Source organism: Notolepis coatsorum (assembly GCF_963971535.1).
Source record: "Notolepis coatsorum genome assembly, chromosome: 10".
NCBI lineage: Eukaryota > Metazoa > Chordata > Actinopteri > Aulopiformes > Paralepididae > Notolepis > Notolepis coatsorum.
In genome coordinates, this window is record NC_140174.1 from 98,419,784 (window position 1) to 98,443,577 (window position 23,794).

General features: G+C 42.9%; 3 protein-coding genes across 3 annotated transcripts in view; 1 reads left to right on the plus strand and 2 right to left on the minus strand.

The window, feature by feature from the left end:
- vcp (valosin containing protein) overlaps positions 1-11,546 on the plus strand; it is a 75,535-nt gene extending 63,989 nt beyond the window's left edge. The window contains exons 14-17 of the mRNA XM_084323543.1: positions 837-1,145; positions 2,692-2,847; positions 4,688-4,842; positions 11,025-11,546. Coding sequence (XP_084179669.1) covers positions 837-1,145; positions 2,692-2,847; positions 4,688-4,842; positions 11,025-11,130 — 726 coding nt within the window. The 3' untranslated portion in view covers positions 11,131-11,546. The remainder of the gene's footprint in view (positions 1-836; positions 1,146-2,691; positions 2,848-4,687; positions 4,843-11,024) is intronic.
- A 745-nt stretch (positions 11,547-12,291) lies between these two features.
- On the minus strand, positions 12,292-17,580 carry akr1a1a (aldo-keto reductase family 1, member A1a (aldehyde reductase); the record flags this gene model as incomplete). Its single annotated transcript, XM_084323457.1, has 8 exons — positions 12,292-12,483; positions 12,797-12,956; positions 14,009-14,158; positions 14,605-14,654; positions 15,499-15,694; positions 16,312-16,463; positions 16,657-16,776; positions 17,500-17,580. 8 exons carry the CDS (start codon positions 17,578-17,580, stop codon positions 12,418-12,420), a joined length of 975 nt encoding a protein of 324 aa, XP_084179583.1. The 3' UTR covers positions 12,292-12,417.
- A 1,378-nt stretch (positions 17,581-18,958) lies between these two features.
- The window catches only part of dnajb5 (DnaJ heat shock protein family (Hsp40) member B5), a 23,157-nt gene continuing 18,321 nt past the window's right edge, over positions 18,959-23,794 (minus strand). Inside the window, 2 exon segments of the mRNA XM_084323115.1 lie at positions 18,959-21,075; positions 21,202-21,265. Of these exon segments, the coding sequence (XP_084179241.1) occupies positions 20,842-21,075; positions 21,202-21,265 (298 nt within the window). The 3' untranslated portion in view covers positions 18,959-20,841.

A 23,794-nucleotide genomic window follows, 5' to 3' on the forward strand; every position in this document is an offset into this window, starting at 1 on the left:
TGAGTGTAGCCGAAATAGCGCTGAAAACAGAACAATGAACGGAATAATGAAACGACTGTTTTTGCTCTTACCTACAGGGTATCTGCAGGGTCTTAAAAATTATTAAATTATTCTCAATTTAAAGCCTTATGAAAAGGTACAGTCTAATACAAAAACATTTCATAGATTTAATATTATTTCGAGTCCCTTGTTTTTTGCTGGGCTACCAGCAGCTTTTGCTAGTATAGTCGTGAAATTGGCATTTCATTTAGCTCTAAGTGGTATAAAAAAAGTCTTAAATTGAACTAGTTGAGGGCGGCTAGGTGGTGTAGTGGGCAAGGCGCTTGCCACCAATGCAGGAGACGCTGGGTTCGAGCCCAGCTCCGCATTGCTATCAGCTTGGCTGGTCGTTCATACTAACACAATTGGCAGTGTTAGGGGTGGGAAAGCTGATGAGTGGGGATCGGACGTTGTGGACAGCGACTCCTACAGGTCGGTTGGTGTGCCTGCACAGCAGAATCAGGAAGCAGACCCCACGCAGACCCCCGCCGCTGAGAGATCCCGCTGTGCAGGTGAAAAGATGCGACGGCTGCTTCCTCGAGTACCGGAGGGGACACGTGATGTAAGGCTTCATCCACATTGCAGCCGGCTTGTGGGAGGCATGGCCTAACAGCGTTCGAGACAGGGGAGGGTAGAATTGGACAATACGAAATTGGGATGGGAGAAAAATAGAAAATTGGAGAAAAAAGTAGATCAAAAAAAAATTTGAACTAGTTGAGTTTTCACAATCTTTTTAGGAGAGTTAAAGTGTTTGTATTATTGTATAACCTTCTCTTTTGTTCCCTGTGTGTCTCCAGGCTCGCCAGGCAGCCCCCTGCGTGCTGTTCTTCGACGAGTTGGACTCCATAGCGAAGGCCCGCGGCGGCAACGTGGGAGACGGCGGCGGAGCGGCGGACCGTGTCATCAACCAGATCCTGACCGAGATGGACGGCATGTCCAGCAAGAAGAACGTCTTCATCATCGGCGCGACCAACAGACCGGACATCATCGACCCCGCCATCCTGAGACCCGGTCGCTTGGACCAGCTCATCTACATCCCCCTGCCCGACGAGAAGAGCAGGATCAACATCCTCAAGGCCAACCTCCGCAAGAGCCCCATTAGCAAGGTGACGAGGCTGTTCTCCTGCCGCGCACACGCACACAAGTCAGCCACACCTGCCATTTACGCAAGTCTTTCGCAATAGAGGCATAACCCGTTGTATATATAAATTGTTTTTTTACACTCTTGAGTCTCATTTACATATATATATTTACATTTAGTCATTTAGCTGACTCTTATCCAAAGCGACTTACAGATTGTGAACAACAAGTCAGCAGGAGGGGTACATTTCTGGCATTTTGAGTGTATAGTAGTATAGACATTAGCATGATGGGTAGTAGTATAGACATTAGCATGATGGGTAGTAGTATAGACATTAGCATGATGGGTAGTAGTATAGACATTAGCATGATGGGCAGTAGTATACACATTAGCATGATGGGCAGTAGTGTAAGTATAGTAGTAGGGTACTAGCGCTGCTGCATCAGCCTTGCATTTATTCAACCTACCGGGTCCCCGTCTGTCACAGCGTAGACCCTCCAAGTCACAATTCCTTTTTTTATCCACTTTTTCGCCTCTTCTATTTTTCTCCCATCCCAATTCCATTGTGCCAATTCTCCCCTCCCCTGTCTTGAACGTTGCTCACATATGCCCCCCACTGGACGGTTGTAGGGAGGATAGAATCCTTGCATCACGTGTCCCCTCCGATACACGAGGAGGCAGCCTGTCGCATCTTTTCACCTGCCAGCGCGGACTCTCATTGGCGAGGTGTAACGTGTGGGAGGCTCACACTACCCCCGCCATTTCCTGTCTCTGCTGTGCAGGCGTCCCCAACCAACCTGTAGGAGTCGCTGTCCACACCATTACCACCCATCGACTTCCACCCGCTGACTCTGCCAATTGAGTCAGTATGAACCCGGTGTCTCTTGCGTTGGTGACTAGCGCAATGTCCGCTGCGCCACCCAGCCGCCCCTCCAAGTCACAATTCTGAGTTCATCCAATCTTCAAACTAGGGCTACTGGTGCACTGCCACTAACCCCTCTGGCCTACCCAAAGCTAGAGCGAGAACCTGGTTCAGTGTTTACCAAGCACACACACACATAGTCACACCTGCCGTTTACACTTTCGCAATAGAGGCATAACCCGTTATGTTTATTTTTTCTGAGTCTCATTTACATATATTTTACATTTAGTCATTTAGCTGACTTTTATCCAAAGCGACTTACAGATTGTGAACAACAAGTCAGCAGGAGGGGTACATCTCTGGCAGCTAGTCCAGCACTTTAGTTTTAGTCATGGCATACAGTATATGTCAAGTATATCTTTGTTGATAAATATTATCACTTGTATATATCCCTCTGTAATATGATTAAAAGTAGCTTTAAAACTGTATTTATGGGAAAGACGATGAGGGAATTCAATTCAGCAAATGTGGGAGTGATCAAGTGTTACTATTATGTAAAATACATTGGTTTAGAAAATGTATTACCGTATATATATTTCAGATATTGTGTTTTTTATTTTATGGCGGAGAATTGTACGGTTTTCAGCTTGGTGCTCTTCCACATAGCGGAACGTTTTCTTAACTTAATACCATCTCTTTGTTGTTGTAGGATGTGGACATAGACTACTTGGCTAAGATGACCAATGGTTTCTCTGGAGCTGACCTCACGGAGATCTGCCAGCGGGCATGTAAGCTGGCCATCAGAGAGAGCATCGAGAACGAGATCCGCAGAGAGAGAGAGAGGCAGACCAACCCCTCTGCTATGGTCAGTGCTCACTCTACCACCCTCCCTTACCAACCATAGCTGCTCTCTGTCCACCCGCCCCCTGTGGCCTCATTTTTATAATTTGAGCTTCAGATTAGTTTTGTACACTGGTGGAAAGAGGAGAATGATGGTATTTTAACAATACTTCTTTCTACTACCAATACAATCATATGTGAAGTGTTGGAAGCTCTGTGTATTCTGAATTTACTAATAAGTCAGATTATGAAAGCCCAGATGTTGATTTAGTAAAATGTCTTAAAAATTTAATTTTACTAAAGGAATTTGATTTGATTTGATTAGACATTTTTAAAAATACAAGATTCCAGAAAAACGTCAAGGATGCTACACAAAAAAGTCAAGACTTATTTCCATTGTGGTCCTTGGTCTCAGACAGACAAGCAATACAAAACATGACCATAAATAACAATTTGACAAACTACATAGACATGAACATTTTAAATGCAGTACAAATGTAGCCACAGGCAACAATGTATCAGACACCATTTTCATGCATTTTCAAATCTAGTTTTTGATATTGTCGAGGAGCCATGATTTAACTTTTTTCTTAAAATTGTGCCGGCTACTGATGCATTTTAGCTGTGAAGGTAGCAAATTCCAATTTGTGGCTCCCCAGAATTTAAAAGAACATTTGCCCATATTAGTTTTGAACCTTGGAATATGCAGGTCAGCAATGCTGGCTCTGGTGTTATGGGTATGCATGTCCCTGTTCCACTGAAAATAATTTGTAAGATAAGAGGGGGCCCTATTATTGTAAATGTTGTGAACTATGTTGAGCTGAAGTTGAACGGACCTGGCTTCCAGAGGGAGCCAGCCCAGCAACTGGAAGTGTTGTTTGCCCACAAGTGCTCTGGAGGCTAGTCCTAGAGTTAATCGGATGAGTTTGTTCTGGGAAACCTGTAACTTATCTTTTAAAACTTTGGTCAGACCTCCGTACCAAGAACAGATAGCATAGTCGAAGCAACAAGAAACAAGAGAATTTGCCAGAATGCGATGACTTTCAGGGTCTAGTAAATGTGCTTTCCTGGTCAGAAATTTAGTTCTGCCATTCACCTTGCTCATAGTTTTGAGAGCCATGGATTCCCCGCTCAGGCTGCTGTCTAGATGGCAACCTAGATAGCTTACCGTAATTCCTCTAATAGTAACCCCGGCTTGTATTTGTTTCAACTGTAGCGGGTACCAGGCTTGTATTAGGAGGAGGCCTGTATAAGAGGGAGGCCTATATTTCAAATTTTCAAACGGATCATAATGAATAAATCAACATTTTGTGTCAGTTTGAACCCAGTAAAATGTACTGGGTTCATTTATTGAAACCAAGTACTGTATGAAATAGTAAACAGTGCAATTACAGGTGGTCACTGGTCATTTCAACGTTACAGTGAAATCAAGTAACTAGCTCAGTATGCAGCTCAGTATATTAGTAACCCGGCTTGTATTAGGAGGCCGGCTTATAATTGCTTAGCTCAAGAGCGCACCCGGCCATTAATAGAGACCCGGCTTGTATTTGAGACCTGGTTACTATTAGAGGAATTACGGTATACACTTTTTTGCTGCAAAAAGCTGTCCCTCGAGATTTATGCTGGGCGAGACCAGCTTCCGCAGCCTGGGTTGGGAACCAAAGATGATGTATTCTGTTTTGGCCATATGCAGAGATAATTTATTGTCAATGAGCCAATGTTTTATGGTCGAGAATTCCTTACTGAGAGTGGCCTGTAGCTTGTCCGCATCCTTATCGGAGGAAAGGATAGCAGAGTCATCCCTGATGTGCGCCTGAAAACCACAGTGTCACATTTCCACCCTCGTTCTTCCCCCTACTCTGCAGGAGGTGGAGGAGGACGACCCCGTGCCTGAGATCAGGAAGGACCACTTCGAGGAGGCCATGCGGTTTGCCCGTCGCTCCGTCAGTGACAACGACATCCGTAAATACGAAATGTTCGCCCAGACCCTGCAGCAGAGCCGCGGCTTCGGCAGCTTCAGGTACTTGCTCGCTTTCAGGGAGTTTTCTTCTTTCTGCAGGTGAGGAGGATGTTGGTCATGGGACATGGGAAGGGGACTGCACAGCACTATGAGTTGGATGCGTAGGGGGAGGGCCTGGCTGTGTATATTGCCACATAATGGCTCCCAGAATTTGATTTCATGCGCACTCGCCCTCTTTTGATGGCCGCCTTGACACATTGTGCGCTATAGACGGCGTAAGTTGTAATTTTTTCGCCATGGCATTCATAATTCATCCAGCCTCCCTCCGGACTGCAGCGGCAGCCTGTCTGAGATTGCAACGCCTCAATACCGCCGCTTGGTGGATGGTCGGGCGAGTTACACTCTCGGCAAACCGGAAGTGGCGATCGGTGCGTCGAGGAAATTCCTCCGCCAGAGATATATTGTTGCGTGGATCCAGACAAACACTTGAGTAGGCCTGCCACGATAACAAATTTTGCTGGGCGATTAATTGCCCACGAAAATATCGCGATAAGCGATATTATTGCGACCGGTTAGAGAATTTTTTTTTGAGAAATTTATTTCCCAAAACTTTTATTTTGAAGCCCACCGCTCCGTCTTTTCCGGTGTTTTAGACTTTTATTTTGAAGCCCACCGACCGGACCGGAAGTATTGTTGTGATTATCCTAGCTTGCTGATGCTGCTGGTAGATCGACATGCTGCTGGTGGACTGGGGCCAGCTAACGTTAGCTTGCTGATGCTACTACTACTTCGACATGCTGCTAATGGGCTGGGGCCAGCTAACGTTAGCTTGCTGATGCTGCTGGTAGATCGACATGCTGCTAGTGGACTGGGGCCAGCTGACGTTAGCTTGCTGATGCTACTAGTAGATCGACATGAGCTAATGATAAAACAAATGTTGAGATTGTTGGTGAACAACTAACTTTAAGTACTAGCTACTAACGTTAAAACGCTAACGTTACACTACAAATAACGCTACTTGGTTAAAAGGAGCAACACTATTGAGAAATGTAGTTAAGCTATGTGGTGTTGCCCCACGGAGCTCCTGTGCTGTGCTCTCTGCTCTGTAGTAAAGCCAGCGGCCCGCCTCCCAACACGGACAGTGACTGACAAGGGGCACTGGTTCCGCCTCATTAAAACAAACGCGCAAATAGCAATTAATCGCGCCCGTCAAAATCATTGCATTAATTTTAATTATCGCGGCAATTAATCGATTTATTGCTTATCGCGGCAGGCCTACACTTGAGTGCATTGGGATCGCTTTCTAAACGCAATAATCGATATGATTTCGGCGTTTATTGCGCCATACAAACCGGAAATGGATCTAGGAGTTCAGCATCAAATAATTGGGATATTTTTCCTCCAGTTTCATCGGCGAACGGTAAGACGACACTAACGTTTCTTTCAGCTTGATTGTCATTTCTTTTTTCTTTTTTTAAGCGTTTATCGCTTTATTCTACTGGGCAGTCCAGTAGAGCGAGAGAGAGGAGGAATGGGAGACAGAGTGGGGGGAAGACATTTGGCAAATAATTCCCGAACCCGGGTTGGCCGTGCAGCGGCTGAGCGCGCTATGTGGTTCGCCACTGGGGCGCCCCAGTCCATTTCTTTGTTTGCAAACAGTCTGATCAATATATCAACCCATACTAAATAAAGCCGTTACTGACGATCAAGGATTTATAAACGACCCCCCAGGGCTCTACGCTAACCTTTTTCCCAAGGAGCACATGTGCTCCTAAATGAAAAAATTTAGGAGCACACACAGGCATTAAAGCGTTCCGTCTTGAGACTGATATCCGTCCATTTCATTAGGAGATTCCGTCATTTGATTCCGAGTCGTGACGGATTTTAACCTGAGCCAATCAGGCATCAAGCAGTCATTTGTGAGCAATCGTTTACAGCGCTTTCACCCGCCTCCGCTGTGCTCAGCACCAATGGGAAGCGACTATTTGAGTTTTCAGTTTCTGAAATGTCTGCCATTGCTTTAGCTCTACTCAAGACATGCGAGACTCGAGACATGCTGCAACTTTTCCGAGATAGTAAGTTCATTTTACTTATTCTAGTCTAAAGAAACATAATATTACTATTGCTATTGATAAATCTAGGTAACGTGAATGCCACAAAACGAATGCCTTTTGTTAATCAGAACGTTATTTACGCGACGTGTTGTTGTTGCATCACATTCATCATCATTCTCCGTTACTGTAATGTATTATTCACGTCAACTCAATTCCACTCCAAACAAACTTTTCTCTGATTCTTATTTGCACCTTGTGGTCTTCATACAGTGTATCGGTAGTCAACTGACATTTAAACGTTGTGCACCCTTGTGGGAAGCTCAGGGGGTTTAAGCTCAATTATTGTGTCTTTTAGTTGTATGTCTGCAACCATAATAACTTGTGCATTTCGTCTCTGACTTGGTGGATATGTGTGTGTGCTTGCGCCGCTCGCTTTCCGTGTATGATAAATGTACATATGAATGTTGATACATTTTTTTATTTTGTTTACTGTTTGCATACGAGGTGGTCCGCAAATGTTCTTGATAACAATCTAGTGGTCCGCATAAACAAGACGTTTGGGAACCACTGATACAGACGATCTCTAAATATGCGTTATATGCTACGTATACAGTTCTGTATGTCATGATGTATATCTGTATGTTGTGTATGTCATAAATCTCAATATGAATTGAAAATGGGGGACCCTGATGTAAACAAGACAAACGTGTTTCTCTGGTCTGCATCCCCTTAACAATTGTGTGTATTGAGCTGTACTGTATTGTACCCATTCTGCAATCTGTTAAATATTGATTGATTGTTATTAACAGATTGCAGAATGGGTACAATACAGTACAGCTCAATACATACAATTGTTAAGGGGATGCAGACCAGAGAAAGACTTTCGTCTTGTTTACATCAGGGTCCCCCATTTTCAATTCATCATAACATATATGACACACATGACATATAGATAGACAATACTGTTACATCTATACATTTATGACATACCAGATTTACAAATACAGTATTGTTTGTGATACAAAAATAGTCTAAAAAATAGAGTATATACATTTGACGTAGAAATTGTACATTGGTGGAGGTTGGGTAGGTGGGGTGGGGGGACTGTACATTGGAGGTGGTTGGGTGGGTGTGATGGGGGGGGGGGGGTTGTAACTGTACATTGGATTATCGACGAAAACTTACTGGGTCCCAAGAAGAGGGTCTCATGTATTAAAGTTCATTCACTCTGGATCTGGTAAATCCAGTAGCAATACACACAATTGTTAAGGGGATGCAGACCAGAGAAAGGCATTTGTCTTGTTTACATCATCAGGGTCCCCCATTTTCAATTCATAGTGACATTTATGACATACACAACATATGACATCATGACATTCATGACATAGGGACATACATGACTTACAAGTATATAGTACTGTTACATTTGTCACATATACGATATGCAAATATACAGTACTGTTACCCAGAGATCCTAACAGTAAATATATACATATGATGAGGAGGAGACTTTACATTAGGAGGGGGTGGGTGGTAAAAAATATATACAAATGGTGGGGAGGAGACTGTCCATTGTTGTTGTGGCATAATTGCGAAACGCGTTTAGTCCCTTGTTTGTATGATAACAAGCCGTTTAGTTCATGGTTCAAAGTAATGGGAAAGGGGTGCTAGCTCGCCATCAATCAGAAGCTAGCCACAAGACTTGCATTCACGCTCTCCAGCACACAGCCTCCCTGCCTGGCACAACAACCACAACAGTAGGGTCTATAGTCACAGTCAGGACAGTAGGCTCTACAAGTAGGCTCCCTTAAAACGCTAACGCTATTAAAAAAAATACAGTGGAGGTTAAAATAATAATATGACTTGGCCAGAAAAAAAGTTGTCAGGAGAATTTTTTTTGCTTTAATCCCTGCACACAAAGAAATTTAGGAGCACACAAAAATATTTAGGAGCACAGTAAAAATATTTCAAGTAACAGTTTATTTTTTTCAAAAATAAATGTATATTTGTACTGTGCGTGCGTGTGCAAACGGGAACGGGACACACATCTGTGCAATAGCACACATACCACCAAAGTCACTGGCCCACTGTGTGCGCGTGTGTGTGTATCTGCGTGTGCAAACGGGAATGGGACACAGACATTCGAACTATTAAGTGATTAATGCCTACTGTGGCAAAGTTGTAGCCAACAACTAGGCCTAATAAGAAAGGCAGTGACATTGAACAAAAATGAGACACTGGCATTACCAGCAGGGTCATCAGTAGAGGGGACTGTAATGTGCCCTTTCGGTATACTACCTTTGCTAAAACTGTGTTCTCTGTTAAAGGTGGTAACTACTGGAATAGCCTACCAGTTGTGATTAGAGAGTGCCCCACATACTCCATATTCAAGACTCATCTTAAACTGCATCTTAAGGCAAACCAGAACTGTGATCATTTTTTATCTGATTTAGTTTATGTAACTTGTTTTTATTGTTGTTTTTATCATTGATTGTCACCATGCTTTTACCTTAAGCAGGCTATTTATTTATTGAAAGAGTTTTGCTGTCTCCTGGTGTAAATTAGCTCTTGCTACAACCCTGCATGTTTACATTTTGTATTTTGTACTTGATGTTCATTAACATGTGCTGTCCCTATCAAATAAACTATCAAATCAAACTACTGCTACAAAAGTAACAGTCACTTAACTTTAGCTTTTGCCCCTTTTATGCATACAATGCCTATGTTTTAGCTAGTGTTGCTCTTCTAGAAAAATAATCCTTTCAGGGTTGCCTATTGAAATACTGTACACCTCCAGTACAGAAACATTGTTTATGAGTTTGCGTGTCAGGTAGACCATTGATTGACAGTCGATTCTGCCAATTACGTCACACCGCTTGCACTCCTTCGCTGCAGCTGGATCTTATTGCCCACCTCTGCTGTTGATAACGCTAGCCAGTTAGCATACACATATACACACACACACAGTGGGCCAGTGACTTTGGTGTAGGGGTGTAACAATGCATCGCATCGATCCTAAGGGGAAAATTCAACTGCATCGATTTGAAAATGTTATAATTGATTATCGCAATTTTAATGTGTACACAGTGTTGCTATTCTCATAATGTTACTTGTGTCTCGGAAAACGCTCGCATATCGCAATGGCGGACTTTCAGGAAGTACAAAAGAAAATGAGAGCTTCCGATTGGTCATTTCCTTTTTTTTCTCCTTGAAACCAGTCACGTCACTCTACTCTACTGTGATTGGACAGTTGGCTTGAGTGCAATGTGGGACTTGTAGTTTTTGAACGATTATCAGAGAAAAAAGCGACTGAGGCTGTAATCTTCACTCGCACACCGTGCGAGTAATTGATTTTTCCGGTTCGCACACAGATATTTCTAGGAGCATATGCGAGCAATATGGTCGTATACCGATCATATACATTTGAATTTTTTAATATAGCGTGTATAGGAAAGAAACGGCAATCGATAATCTTATCATATGCGTTTGGGCCTATAACTAGCGTTTTTGGAATTACAGCAGAAAAGCTTAAAAACATACTTATATTAATCTAGACGGTATTAACACAACAATGTATGAATGAAAAAATATAACGTTCCCACATCCGGAACGATAGATAATCGATGTTGAATGGGCCATAGTAATGTCAATATAGCAATATTTAAAAAGTTATAGCCCTGCAAAGAAGGTAAACATCTCCATAGGCTTACAATGGTGGCAGACTGGGTACAATGATGGGCACAACCCCTGGCGCCCAATGTGTTAACCAATGACTCATGCAGTGATGCAACAACAAAGCAATGTAGAATAGGGAATGAAGCAGTCTTAGTCTAGAATGAGGCAGTGTCGTAGTCAAGAATGGGGAACAAAGCAGTGTCTTAGTCTAGAATAGGGAACGAAGCATTGTCTTAGTCTAGAATGGGGAACGAAGCAGTGTCTTAGTCTAGAATAGTGAACGAGGCAGTAGCGTAGTATGTAGAATAGGGAATGAAGCGTGTAGTAGTCTGTAGAATAGGGAACGAAGCAGTGTAGTAGTCTGTAGAATAGGGAACAGCTGGCGCTCTCTGGATCTGCCCTTGCTGGCGTACTTGTTGTGAGACTGAATGGAGCACCAACGGGAAGTGTAGATGGGACTCCTCAGCGTTGTGTAATGATTTCCCCTTCCTGCCTCCTTCTGTCCAATGGCAGGTTTCCCTCCAGTACTGCAGGGGGCAGCGGGCCCAGCCAGGGCACAGGAGGAACCGGCAGTGGTCCAGTTTTCAACGAAGACAATGACGATGACCTTTACGGATAGGCTTACACTGCCCCACAGTGGCCAGTGCTGGGATCACACCTGTACAAACTCTCACCAGATTCCAAATTTTTAGGACTGTGCTTCTTTTCATGTGTTCTTTTTTGTATGATTTCCCTCGGGTGGAGAAAGCATGTAAGCTCTTGGTTTGCTCTGGCTCGGAAGTGCGTTGGGGCGGGTGGGAGGGGGGCATGGGGGACGTTAGGCGTGGAAGGCGATTGATTGATGTGGACGAGGAAGGGGTTTTGAGTGGACTCATTCTGAAATATATCACAACCCTTCATGAATGACTTTAGTGATGGGATTCTATGCTAGACTATAAGACAAAAATAAAAATTGCTATTTCATTTTTTATGAACTGTAGCATATAATGTATGACAAGTTTGAACATGTTGAAAATAAAATCTCACAAAATGAAAATGTTATTCATGTCTGTCTCGGTCATCATCATTTCTCTAGAATAGATCATTATTCAAAACATGGAGCCACTGGACACTGGCTGTTCTATTATTGGCCACTTGGTGTCACTGTTCCAACAGAAGAAAATGTGATCAAATGCATTTTCTCAAGATAATTGCTATGTTAATATTGAGTATCCTCTGATTAGTAAGATAAAAAGAAACCTGTGCATTTAAAATGTGTTCTTGCCTTCTTTGCTATATATATATATATATATATATATATATATATATATATATATATATATATATATATATATATATATATATATATATATATATATATATATATATATATATATATATATATATATATATATTGATTTAATGCAGTTTGTCTAAGGAAGTAGAATACAATTATAATAGACTTTATTTGTATAGCACCTTTCATACAAGAATTGCAGCTCAGTGCTTCACAACAGTAAGAAAAAGACTGGCATAAAATTAGCACAAAATTGTCAGAAGAAAGCACAGTTGAAATTCTGATCATCTTTAATTTTAAATGCTGTGTTTCTTCATTTCTCCAACTAATGGTGAAGGTAACGAACATGGCTGGTCAGTTGTGCTCAACCTAATGGTGAAGGTAACTGGAACATGGCTGGTCAGTTGTGCTCAAACTAATGGTGAAGGTAACTGGAACATGGCTGGTCAGTTGTGCTCAACCTAATGGTGAAGGTAACTGGAACATGGCTGGTCAGTTGTGCTCAACCTAATGGTGAAGGTAACTGGAACATGGCTGGTCAGTTGTGCTCCAACTAATGGTGAAGGTAACTGGAACATGGCTGGTCAGTTGTGCTCCAACTAATGGTGAAGATAACTGGAACATGGCTGGTCAGTAGTGATCATTGAAGGGGAAATGAGGATGTTGTGCATCTCTCCAGACACTCTGGCCATCCCTCTGTGAAGGACAACAAGCACAACCATAGCTGATGTTAGTTCAACTACAGAGACTAGAAACCTCAACGTCTGTCCCGTGTGCTTCCAGCAGGCTTATAGAAATCAAATCTGGACTTTTAAAAGAAAATAATTTCTTATTTCTAATAATTTCCAGGAAGAAAGAAGGCGCACTCTAATTGAGATTTATACGTCTCATCGCTGAAGTTTTTGGTGAAGACTACTTTCATGTCAAGCAACTGTCCGTTTCAGGCTCTGTCCTGGGTAAGAAGTGCCTTCCTCCTCTGAGGTGTCGTCTGAGATGAGCAGTGACTCACCTCCACAGCCGGGACGATGAAGCGCTTGTTGCGGTTCACGGAGTCTATCTGCTTCATGTCCTCCTCTGACAGGTTGAAGTCTAACACCTGGAGGTTCTGCTGGATCCTGGAGGGGGTGACACTCTTAGGAATGCACACCACACCTCTCTGGACCTGCCACCTGTAGACGGCAGCACACAACAGGGTAACAGTTGAGGTTATAGAAATCTTCATTTACAGCCCATCTTCCTGAAACCACCCCGACCGTTGCTGCCACAGATCCTGTGTGTGTGTGTGTGAACCTAACAATTTTGTCAAATCTTTTCAAATTTGCTGTGCTCATCCATGACCCTTAAACTTAGAGGGAAAAACCCTATTGATATTGGTGCAAATTCTCTGGTCAACTATGTGCCTCCTAGAACATTGCGATCATCTACTACTGGTCTATTGAAGGTTCCAAGCCACAGTCTAAGGAAAATCGGGGATGCAGCCTTTGCAAACTATGTACCAAAGTTATGGAACACACTACCTATGGACATTAGGGAAGCTAGATCTCTTAATATTTTCAAAAATAAGCTACAGACGTACCTCTTCACCATAGCCTTCTAATACACTCCGCTGTTGCTTGTACTGTAGCACTATTTTACTCTGTCCATTCTATTGCATAATTGTACTATATATTCTATTCTACTATTTTATTGCACTGTATTATTTTACTCTGTCTATTACTTTTTATTACAGGTTAAAAACTGTCCGGTATCAAACAAGACTGTCAGGCTTTAAAACTGTGTAGGACCCAGGCCTAGAACTGCACCCTGAGAGGGAGGTTCGAAGGGTCAAAGTGGGTATAACACAGGAGGGAAGACTGTCAAGTTTTAAACTGGATACCAAACAGAGAAGGTAAAGACGACTTTGAACTGTTGAACAGTAATCCAGAACTATTTTATTGCACTGTAAAATATCTATTCTATTCTATTTTATTGCACTGCACTATTGCACTATTTTACTGTCTATTTTATCTTACTCTTTTTATTATTGTCTATTTAAAACGTAAATCAAACCATAAACAAGGTGTATGAAAGGTGCTATACAAATAAAGTTTATTATTATTATGAAGGACCTATGAAGTCTGCCATATTGGATTATAAATGTTTTCTCCTACTACCCCTAGCCTGCTCACCTGATTCTCACAACACTTGCTGTATGGCATCTAGGGACCAACCAATGTGTTACCTGAGTATGACCTGAGCGGGGGTCTTCTGGTATCTCTGGGCGATGGCCCCCAGTCGGGGGTCCTGCAGTAGACAGGGCTCATCAGGAGAGGCCCAGGGCCGGTCTCCACTGCCCAGGGGACTGTAGGCTGTCACACAAACTCCCACTGACCTGAAACAGAGAGGTGAACACTACTGTACTATTCTAACATAAACATAAAGAGTAATAGACCATAACTGACCTGAAACAGAGAGGTGAACACTACTGTACTATTCTAACATAAACATAAAGAGTAAGACCATAACTGACCTGAAACAGAGAGGTGAACACTACTGTACTATTCTAACATAAACATAAAGAATAATAGACCATAACTGACCTGAAACAGAGAGGTGAACACTACTGTACTATTCTAACATAAACAAAGAGTAAGACCATAACTGACCTGAAACAGAGAGGTGAACACTACTGTACTATTCTAACATAAACATAAAGAATAATAGACCATAACTGACCTGAAACAGAGAGGTGAACACTACTGTACTATTCTAACATAAAGAGTAATCGAGCATAACTGACCCCGAGACAGCAACACACACACACACACACACACTGACCGACAGTGAGACAATAGATTAGCCTGGGATAAGTAGGGATGGCACTCCACCTACAACACAGACAAAGAGAAAGAGAAAGATAGTGTTTCAGAGAGACTCATAATTATCTCATAATTTGTTGCTGTAATAACAATTCATAGTATTCAATCGCAGACTTCTTGGTCGGCAAACAACAGGCGACACTCCCCTACCTGGTTGCCTATTCTTTAATCCCAGCCGAAGAGTGCTGCCGAGTGCTTCCGCGTTTTCCCTGATTGGCCGCGGCCCCCCCCCGCGGCAGAGCGGAGCGGCAGAGCTTGCGGCATTATGTAGCCGTAATCCCAGCTGTTTTTCCATCGAAGCTTAGCTCAACTGGTACGCCGCCGTGCTATGGAGCCTGTGGTGCGGTTGGTCACAAGTTCGAATCACTTCAATTTTTTTTCTTCTTTTTTACGTTTATCATCTCTCGCTATAAACGTGCATTCTTTCGCTGGTTAAGTTTAGGCATTCTTTCGGAGTTGGTTAAGGTTAGGGTTAAGTTAAGGTTAGGGTTAAGGTTAGGCATTATTTCGGAGTTGGTTAAGGTTAGGGTTAAGTTAAGGTTAGGCATTATTTCGGAGTTGGTTAAGTTAAGGTTAGGGTTAAGGTTAGGCATTCTTTCGGAGTTGGTTAAGGTTAGGGTTAAGGTTAGGCATTCTTTCGGAGTTGGTTAAGGTTAGGGTTAAGGTTAGGCATTATTTCGGAGTTGGTTAAGGTTAGGGTTTGTCGCAGAGAATACCTATCTGTCTTTCTTGACGTGGAGGATGCAGCCTATTTCCGCACTGCCGCTCTCTCGCGCTGCCGCGGTCACATGGGCGTCATGGCCAATCAGAGAAACGCGACGCACTCTTCGGCTGGGATTAATATAGACGCTACCTGGTTGACCACAGGCTTGTGTTTGGCCATGCTGATGATGTCATCTGTCTGTCTGGCATTGAAGTTGGACAGTCCTATGGCCTTGACCAGACCCTTGTCCACCAGGCTCTCCATGGCAACCCAGGTGTCCCGGTAGTGTGTGTCGGCGTAACACACGGTCCCATCCTCCCGTCGAGGCATCAGCTCTTTCCCCCGCCTGGCGTAAACACACAGGGAGGCAGGTCCAGACCAACGTATCCAAAACTAGCATCATCCTATGCCTATATCTAACTACACACCCTCAAGACCCCTACGGTCTGCATCTTCTGGCCGCCTCAGACCCACTCCTATCCGAGCTCCGTGGGGGGTCATCAAAGAGAAGCAGGCTATTCTCTGTCCTCGCTCCACAATGGTGGAATGAACTTCCCACCACAGTCAGGACAGCTGAAACCCGCCCAATTTTCCACCGTTGACTAAAAACATACTTCTTCAATAAATATCTGAATATCTGAACAATGTTACTTAGCTGCCAGAGTTGTACCCTTCCTGCTGACATTTGTTGTACAGAACTTGTAAGTTGCTTTGGATAAAAGTGTCAACTTAAATGACTAAATGTATATTTCAGTTTACACCTCCTTTATCTAAGTTATTTTATTGTATATTTTCTTATTATCTTATTTGCCTTTGTACATTCTCTTCTAACCATCACCATTATAGTGCTGTTAACAACAATGCAATTTACTCCCTGGGGATACTAAAGTTTCTCTTATCTGTCTCTGATCTCCTATAAAGAAAGCTATGTGAATCAGGTGACAGAATGCTTGTGATCCTCACTGGAAGGCCATGGGCCAGTGCATGAGGTAGAGGTCCAGGTAGGAGAGACCCAGGTGGGCCAGGCTGGTCCTGCAGGCTGCCTCTACATCCTGTGGGTCATGCTTGGTGTTCCACAGCTTGGACGTCACAAACACCTCCTCGCGAAGTAGGGCCTGGATGGATGGAGGGAGGGAGAGAGGGAGGGAGGGAGGGAGGGAGGGAGGGAGGGAGGGAGGGAGGGAGGGAGGGAGGGAGGGAGGGAGGGAGGGAGGGACGGACGGACGGACAGACAGATGTTTTTTAGTGTGGCTATATTAACACAATGTTGACACTGACAGGTGATGGATGAAATGGAAACCTTCTCACCTTCCCTGGGCCAACCTTGAGACCCAAAGCTTCTCCCACCTCCTGCTCATTACTGTAGGCAGCAGCACAGTCAACGTGTCTGTATCCACAGTCTAGAGCTGCCAACACTGCCTGCTTCACCTGGAGACATGTACAGATATAGACACAGTAGGGCAGTGATAATGATTAGGTACCTATGGTAATATGGTATAATGTGAATAATGACAAGGCACCTATGGTAACAGGGCATAATGGTAATAATGAGTAGGTACCTATGGTAATAGGGCATAATGGTAATAATGTTGAAGTACCGTACTGTACCTATGGTAACAGGGCATGATGGTAATAATGAGTAAGTATCTATGATAATAGGGCATAATGATAATAATGTTGAAGTACCGTACTGTACCTATGGTAACAGGGCATGATGGTAATAATGAGTAAGTATCTATGATAATAGGGCATAATGATAATAATTATTAAGTACCTAGTGAGGAACTACATAGATACATATGATGTTCATGGGTGTTTTATTTAAAAAGAATTACCTGGGGCACCTTCAGTAAAGAACTATCCATTTGACTCTGTAGTTCTAGCTGAAAAACTGAACTTAAGTTACATATTTGTTCCTGCGTTTTGTCAACATATTCCTGATTATTTCCTCTGTACTTCATTATTTGTCCCCCCTCAAGTATCACAGCCACGGTGAACGTGAGCGCTTGTTTGTTTTGCATGTGGGTGGCTGGTTCCAGAGGTGGTAATTACAGTAGGTCGTATGCCTGAGAGCTTCACATTATATAATATGCTCTTTATCGGTTGGGCTTGGGTTGGCGCTAAAAACAAAACCATTAATATCATGTCAACCTGTCCAGGGGAACTCTTCCATGTACCCAGTCCAACGATGGGCATCCTGTGCCCTGATGACAGCGTCACGAGGGAACTCATGATCCAGGCTGATAACAGAATGAGAGGAAGTCACACATGCACTCTTCTTGAATAGACCTAATGGAGTCACATGCTGTTCAGAATCAATCGGTAGACAGTTCTTCCTATATTAGTTCATGTGTGTGTAAGTTGGCCCAGTGACAGACCAGTCATGATGACTAAAGGCTGATGCCACGTTACTGATTATCACTTACAACTGACTTCATTAACTCCTGGACAGCAGCAATGTGTGTGTGTGTGTGTGTGTGTGCGTGTGTGTGTGTCTGTGTGTGTGTGCACGCGTGCGTGCATAAACCTTTGGCAAAGTGTCAAAGAAATCAATCAATTATGACTCTATGAAGAACAAACCATTCTAGAGTTCTAAAATGTTATCAGCCTTTTTGCAGCCCAATTTTCTTCTTCCCCAAGTTACAAGTACATTTCAGTGCAGAAATAAACTCCCTGTGAACCCAACCTCACATCTGTGAAGAGCTGATGAGGCTTTAGGGAATTAGTCACAGCAGGGTGTTACTGAAACACATCTCGGGGAGCTATCAGAGGGCCGGCTAAATGTGTGCTATAATACACCATGTGATAAAGATACACACTGCTCGGCAAGGTACACAAACTGCTGCAGTTTGCTTCAGTTCTTCACATAAAACAATAATGAGATCTTTCCCCTAGATACACTCCACCGCTCTGCCGGCGGCCATACCAGCTGCAGAAGTGAAACTGAGATACAAACGATGCTAAAATCGGACTGAAAAACAAATATCAACATCCCGAAGGCATGTCTTTCCCTCTGCGTAGGTGTTTCACATGGGTAGAGTTCAATAATACGAGGCAGATAGAAACAGGGTTTAGTTCTTACCTTGGACTTCTGTTGGACCAGTGTGAGTGGTTGTCTCATGCTTGCCTGGGTCTTCCTCTGCATTCAAACACACCGAGGTCAAATTCTGCCTTCATTTGTTAATCTGTAACTCAAACCGATGGAAAACGTCCAAACTTCACCGTAGAGCACACACTCCTGTTCCTGGGCACTATAATGAAGTAGGTCAGCTGATCAAACTACGTTGAAAATTCAGAACAATCAAGCAAATTGACATGTGGTAAAGTACATCGGCTGTACTTTATAAAATAAAATCAGCATGAAATCAGGATGAAGGTAAAAAAAAAATCCAGTACAAGTAGTTGAAGGCAAACTCCAAAGACATAATCAAGACCACATCATTTGGTTTTATTTGTTGCCGTTTTGAAATGATCAGAACCTTTGTCAAAATTACAGAAGCGGTGACTCTTTTTCAGTAGCAGTACACACACACACACACGCACGCACACACACACATACATTCTGGTCATCATAGCCACAACCTCATTGTTCATTCAATAATCAAGACAATCCAAGTTTGTCTGATTCTCATCACGTAAAAGTGCATCAAACGACATGTTTCATTACAAAAAAGTCCTATACATCGTCCAGATAAACATCTGTCAGGGCTGCGTGTATAAACGTACTCACACACACATACACATCATCATTTGTGTGTGTAAACTACAGTATATATATAGAGGAAAGAGCTGACGAGAACATTCAGCGCCCCCTGCAGTCGAGAGAGGGCACTACTGCTGCAGTATTATAAAACCTGCTTCCTAAACATGTCTATTTCAAAAAACAGTTGCAGCCTACGGCTTAGATGTACATGTATATTATGTTACATAAAACATGTATATTATGTTACATAAAACATGTATATTATGTTACATAAAACGGAGGCAATTGTCAAATCACAAATTAGGGACTCTGTGAAACCAATAGTAGACACTGGTGGAGTCTAATTCTGGCACAGCTTGCAGTAGCACCAAGTCATGGCCTTCGAACGCCACAAGCTAAACAACACGTACAGTATACAAGAGGATTTCCCAGAAGAATCTTCACAGTGAGACCATCTGCTCAACGCCGACTCAAGCTACAATAAATAATACACATGTTGAAATTTGGGAGACTCCTTTTGGGAAATCCAATCTTTAAAGGGCCGCATTGGTAAATGTTATCAGTGTTTAAAACATTAAAAACATGAAATATCTCCCTAATACAAGTTTATTGTTGTTGTTCATAAACAGTACAATGTATAAGCTTAGCGTAGTCTTCTCTCCAAAAAGAGATCAAGCTCCCAAAGGTATACTGTTGATTATTACACAGCACAGTGAAGATATTGTGCATTGCACCCCTGTAATACTGCATCTGTTGTCTGATGTCTTTATGAAAAGTGTGTGTAGTATGTGTGTAATATGTGTGTGTTGAGTTGACTAAGGCATCGTAAAGTCCCTCAGACAATGTGCCAGGCCACTCAGTTCAAACTAGCCACACAGTTTAGAGGGGAAAGCACCCATATACAGTATTATTATACATATATTGTATCCGCCAAACCTACAGTAGCTTCATGTGATTGTCATTCCCTGCGTTCACAATGCAGCTGAAATATGCTTATATGATTTTAAGAACCTTTGGTGCAAGTATGGAATCGGAATACAACTGGGGGGAGACAGATTACACAAGATAGTCTGTGGGTTTGACCTGGGAGGGAGACAGATTACACAAGATAGTAAACGGCCCAGATGTACACATGATGCTTTCTTTAGACATGTGATGTGAAACTTGAGGAACACAGTGGATTAATTTCAACCCAGAGCAGGTAACACGCTGAAGCTGCTGTTGCTGGTATACTAAAGGTAAAAGGAAATAATCCCACCAAAACTTCCATTGGAAAAGAAAATCCTGGAAAATATCTTTTTTCTTTTTCTGTTTAATAGTGTTTCCTTTCATGCTAGCCCAAAAAGATGAGAGCAGGGGCCGGCGTGAGGACATATAAAACCACCGACAAATCCGTAGGGAAGAGAAGAAAAGTGTTAAGAAAAGAAGTTCTGGCAAAAGCCCAAACTGTGCTAAACCCATCCTTGGTATCACTCCACTGCGTCCGTGAGCGCTTGGGCAGAAAAAAGACAGAAGCAGATGAAACCACTCTAATATGGCAGGTCCTCTTGGCACTTCAGTCTCCCCGTTAAAAAGTCCCTATAAACACTGTGTAAAAACGTGATGGGAACAAGGGAATGGGGGCAAATCTGAAAGAAGCGAATGTCGAAGAAGAGGATGGAGACCTGTGTGTGTGTGTGTGTGTGTGTGTGTGTGTGTGTGTGTGTGTGTGTGTGTGTGTGTGTGTGTGTGTCTGTTTAGGGGGTAGTCCTGTTGAGTCTGTGGTACGGTGTGGACAGTGTCCAGTCTTTCTATGACTGGGACAGGTGCTGTCTGATTATCTCTTTGGACTGCGGGGGGATCCTGTCGGGAAAACGGACGGAGAACTCCACGATGAGGTCACCGCGCTGTGATGGGCTCTTGGGAAACGGCAGGCCCTCCCCTCTCACCCGCTTCACCGTCCCCGGTTTGACGATGTCGTGGCAGGGCAGTGAGATGACGCGGTTATCCAGCGTGGGAATGCTCACCGTGCAGCCACACAGCGCCTGGGGGAGCAGAGGGAAGGGTTAAAATACTGGTACATGCCACACAGCGCCTGGGGGAGGAGAGGGTTAAACTACTGGTACATGCCACACAGCGCCTGGGGGAAGAGAGGGTTAAACTACTGGTACATGCCACACAGCGCCTGGGGGAGGAGAGGGAAGGGTTAAACTACTGGTACATGCCACACAGTGCCTGGGGGAGGAGAGGGAAGGGTTAAAATACTGGTACATGCCACACAGCGCCTGGGGGAGGAGAGGGAAGGGTTAAACTACTGGTACATGCCACACAGCGCCTGGGGGAGGAGAGGGAAGGGTTAAACTACTGGTACATGCCACACAGCGCCTGGGGGAGGAGAGGGAAGGGTTAAACTACTGGTACATGCCACACAGCGCCTGGGGGAGGAGAGGGTTAAACTACAGTGCATGCCAAAGCAATGAATGTTTAGATGACTTCATGTTTCCATGAGCAGACAGAAATATTTCGACATCACCCCCCCGCCCCCCACCTTCCTTTCCCCAACCATATCATTCTGATCACAGACCAAAAACTTGTGAGTCGAATTGGCAGTGTTTTTGGTGTGTATCTGTGTGTGTGTGTGCGTGTGCGTGTGCGTGTGTGTGTGTGTGTGTGTGTGTGTGTGTGTGTGTGTGTGTGCCAATATAGGCCTAATAGATAGAACATTTCTGTATGTGTCGTCTAGAGAACATATTTAATGATGGAACATCAACACATTACTGTGTTGTTTAGAGAACATATTTAACTGTGGAACATCAACACATTACTGTACTGTATCTAGAGAACATATTTAACTGTGGAACATTACTGTGTTGTTTAGAGAACATATTTAACTGTGGAACATCAACACATTACTGTATCTAGAGAACATATTTAACTGTGGAACATTACTGTGTTGTTTAGAGAACATATTTAACTGTGGAACATCAACACATTACTGTGTTGTTTAGAGAACATATTTAACTGTGGAACATCAACACATTACTGTGTGTAGAGAACATATTTAACTATGGAACGTCATCAACCCATTACTGTGTTGTTTAGAGCAGTGGTTCTCAACTGGTCTAGCCTCGCGACCCAACATTTTGAACCACTATGATTTATGTAAAAAAAAAAATTGCAGTAATACGCAATCTTTCAAAACATGAAATAAACACAAAAAAGTGCAACTATTGCTAAAAACCCAATGAAATAAAATAATAATAAATAATATATGCTTCTTAGCAGATTTCTTAGCTTAACATAACATACCTAAATTTGGGGGAACTAATGGGATAACTGGGGTTGCAACACAAGTGCAACTAGGGCTAAAAACTCAATGAAATAAAATAATAATAAATAATATGCTTAGCAGATTTCTTAGCTTAACATAACAGACCTAAGTTTGGGGGAACTAATGGGATAACTGGGGTTGCAACAAAAGTGCAACTAAGGGCTAAAAACACAATGAAATAAAATAATAATAATAAATAATATATCCTTCTTAGCAGACTTCTTAGCTTAACACTTTCAGTGCCAGCCATAACGTTGATTAATGTCCTCGAGTGCCATCATCCACTTCAATAATAGCGTTAAAAATGCATAATCTATGTTTTAAATTATGGCTATGTGTCTAATCTGCCCGTCGCTTATCAATGACTTGTTTGCAGTCAACATTGTCGAAACGGATTGTTTTTTAATCGGTTCATATCCTTTTTATAGCATTTCGAAAAGCTATCGCTTTCTCGAAAATTTCCGGAAAATAGAACGATTCCTTCATAAACGGCATTTATTGGAATATTCTCGAATACACTAGACACGTTGTCATTTGTCTGCCTATTTATGAATCGTTTTCAAATAAACGCTAGATTATCGATAGTATGTATATGTGTACTTATGCACGCTATAGAAGCGAGCTGAGAAATCGATTCTCTCATTTCCTCAACAGCACACACACACACACACATATACCAGTGAATACAGCTCTGATTATCCTAAAACTGGTAACATAGACTCCTTACCTTAGATCAGATGTTCTCCAAAAAGATTATTCCAATTCCTGATCGCCATTCCAAATATCGATCGCGTTTATTGATTGATTATTGGCTGCTGTAAATATATATTCCAGGCTGCTTTCCATCTCGCGATAATTTCCCTCTTCATCAGATCCCTCGCCAGCATAGTGGAGCGAGGAAGCTCCCCCTCCACACATCCAACAGTATAATCGAATGGCCTGCAGTTACACAGGGATAGACGATAGGGGGCGGTATTTTCCCATCGGAGCTTCTAGAGGGGCTGCTGTACCAACGGGAGACTCGGTTGATGAAATATGAATTCAGATCGCTAATTAAAAAAAACGACAATTCGCGTCGTTGGCACTCAACGGGGGGCATGAAAAGACGACATAACACGTCGCTGGCACTCATCCCAGGGAACTAATGGGATAACTGGGGATGTTGTTTGCTCCTGACAAGAGTCTCAAAGTCTGGGGTGATGTTAGACAAAGCAACTCTGAGGTCATGCTCAATGTCCAATCTGTTCCTCCGCTTTGTCTTCAGCTGGACCAGAGCTGAGAAGCCACTTTCACAAAGATAGGTAGTGCAAAAAAAATTTACTATTATTTTTACACACATCCGCGACCCACTCAAAATGGCCCCGCGACTCACTTTTGGGTCGCGACCCACCAGTTGAGAAACACTGGTTTAGAGAACATATTTAACTGTGGAA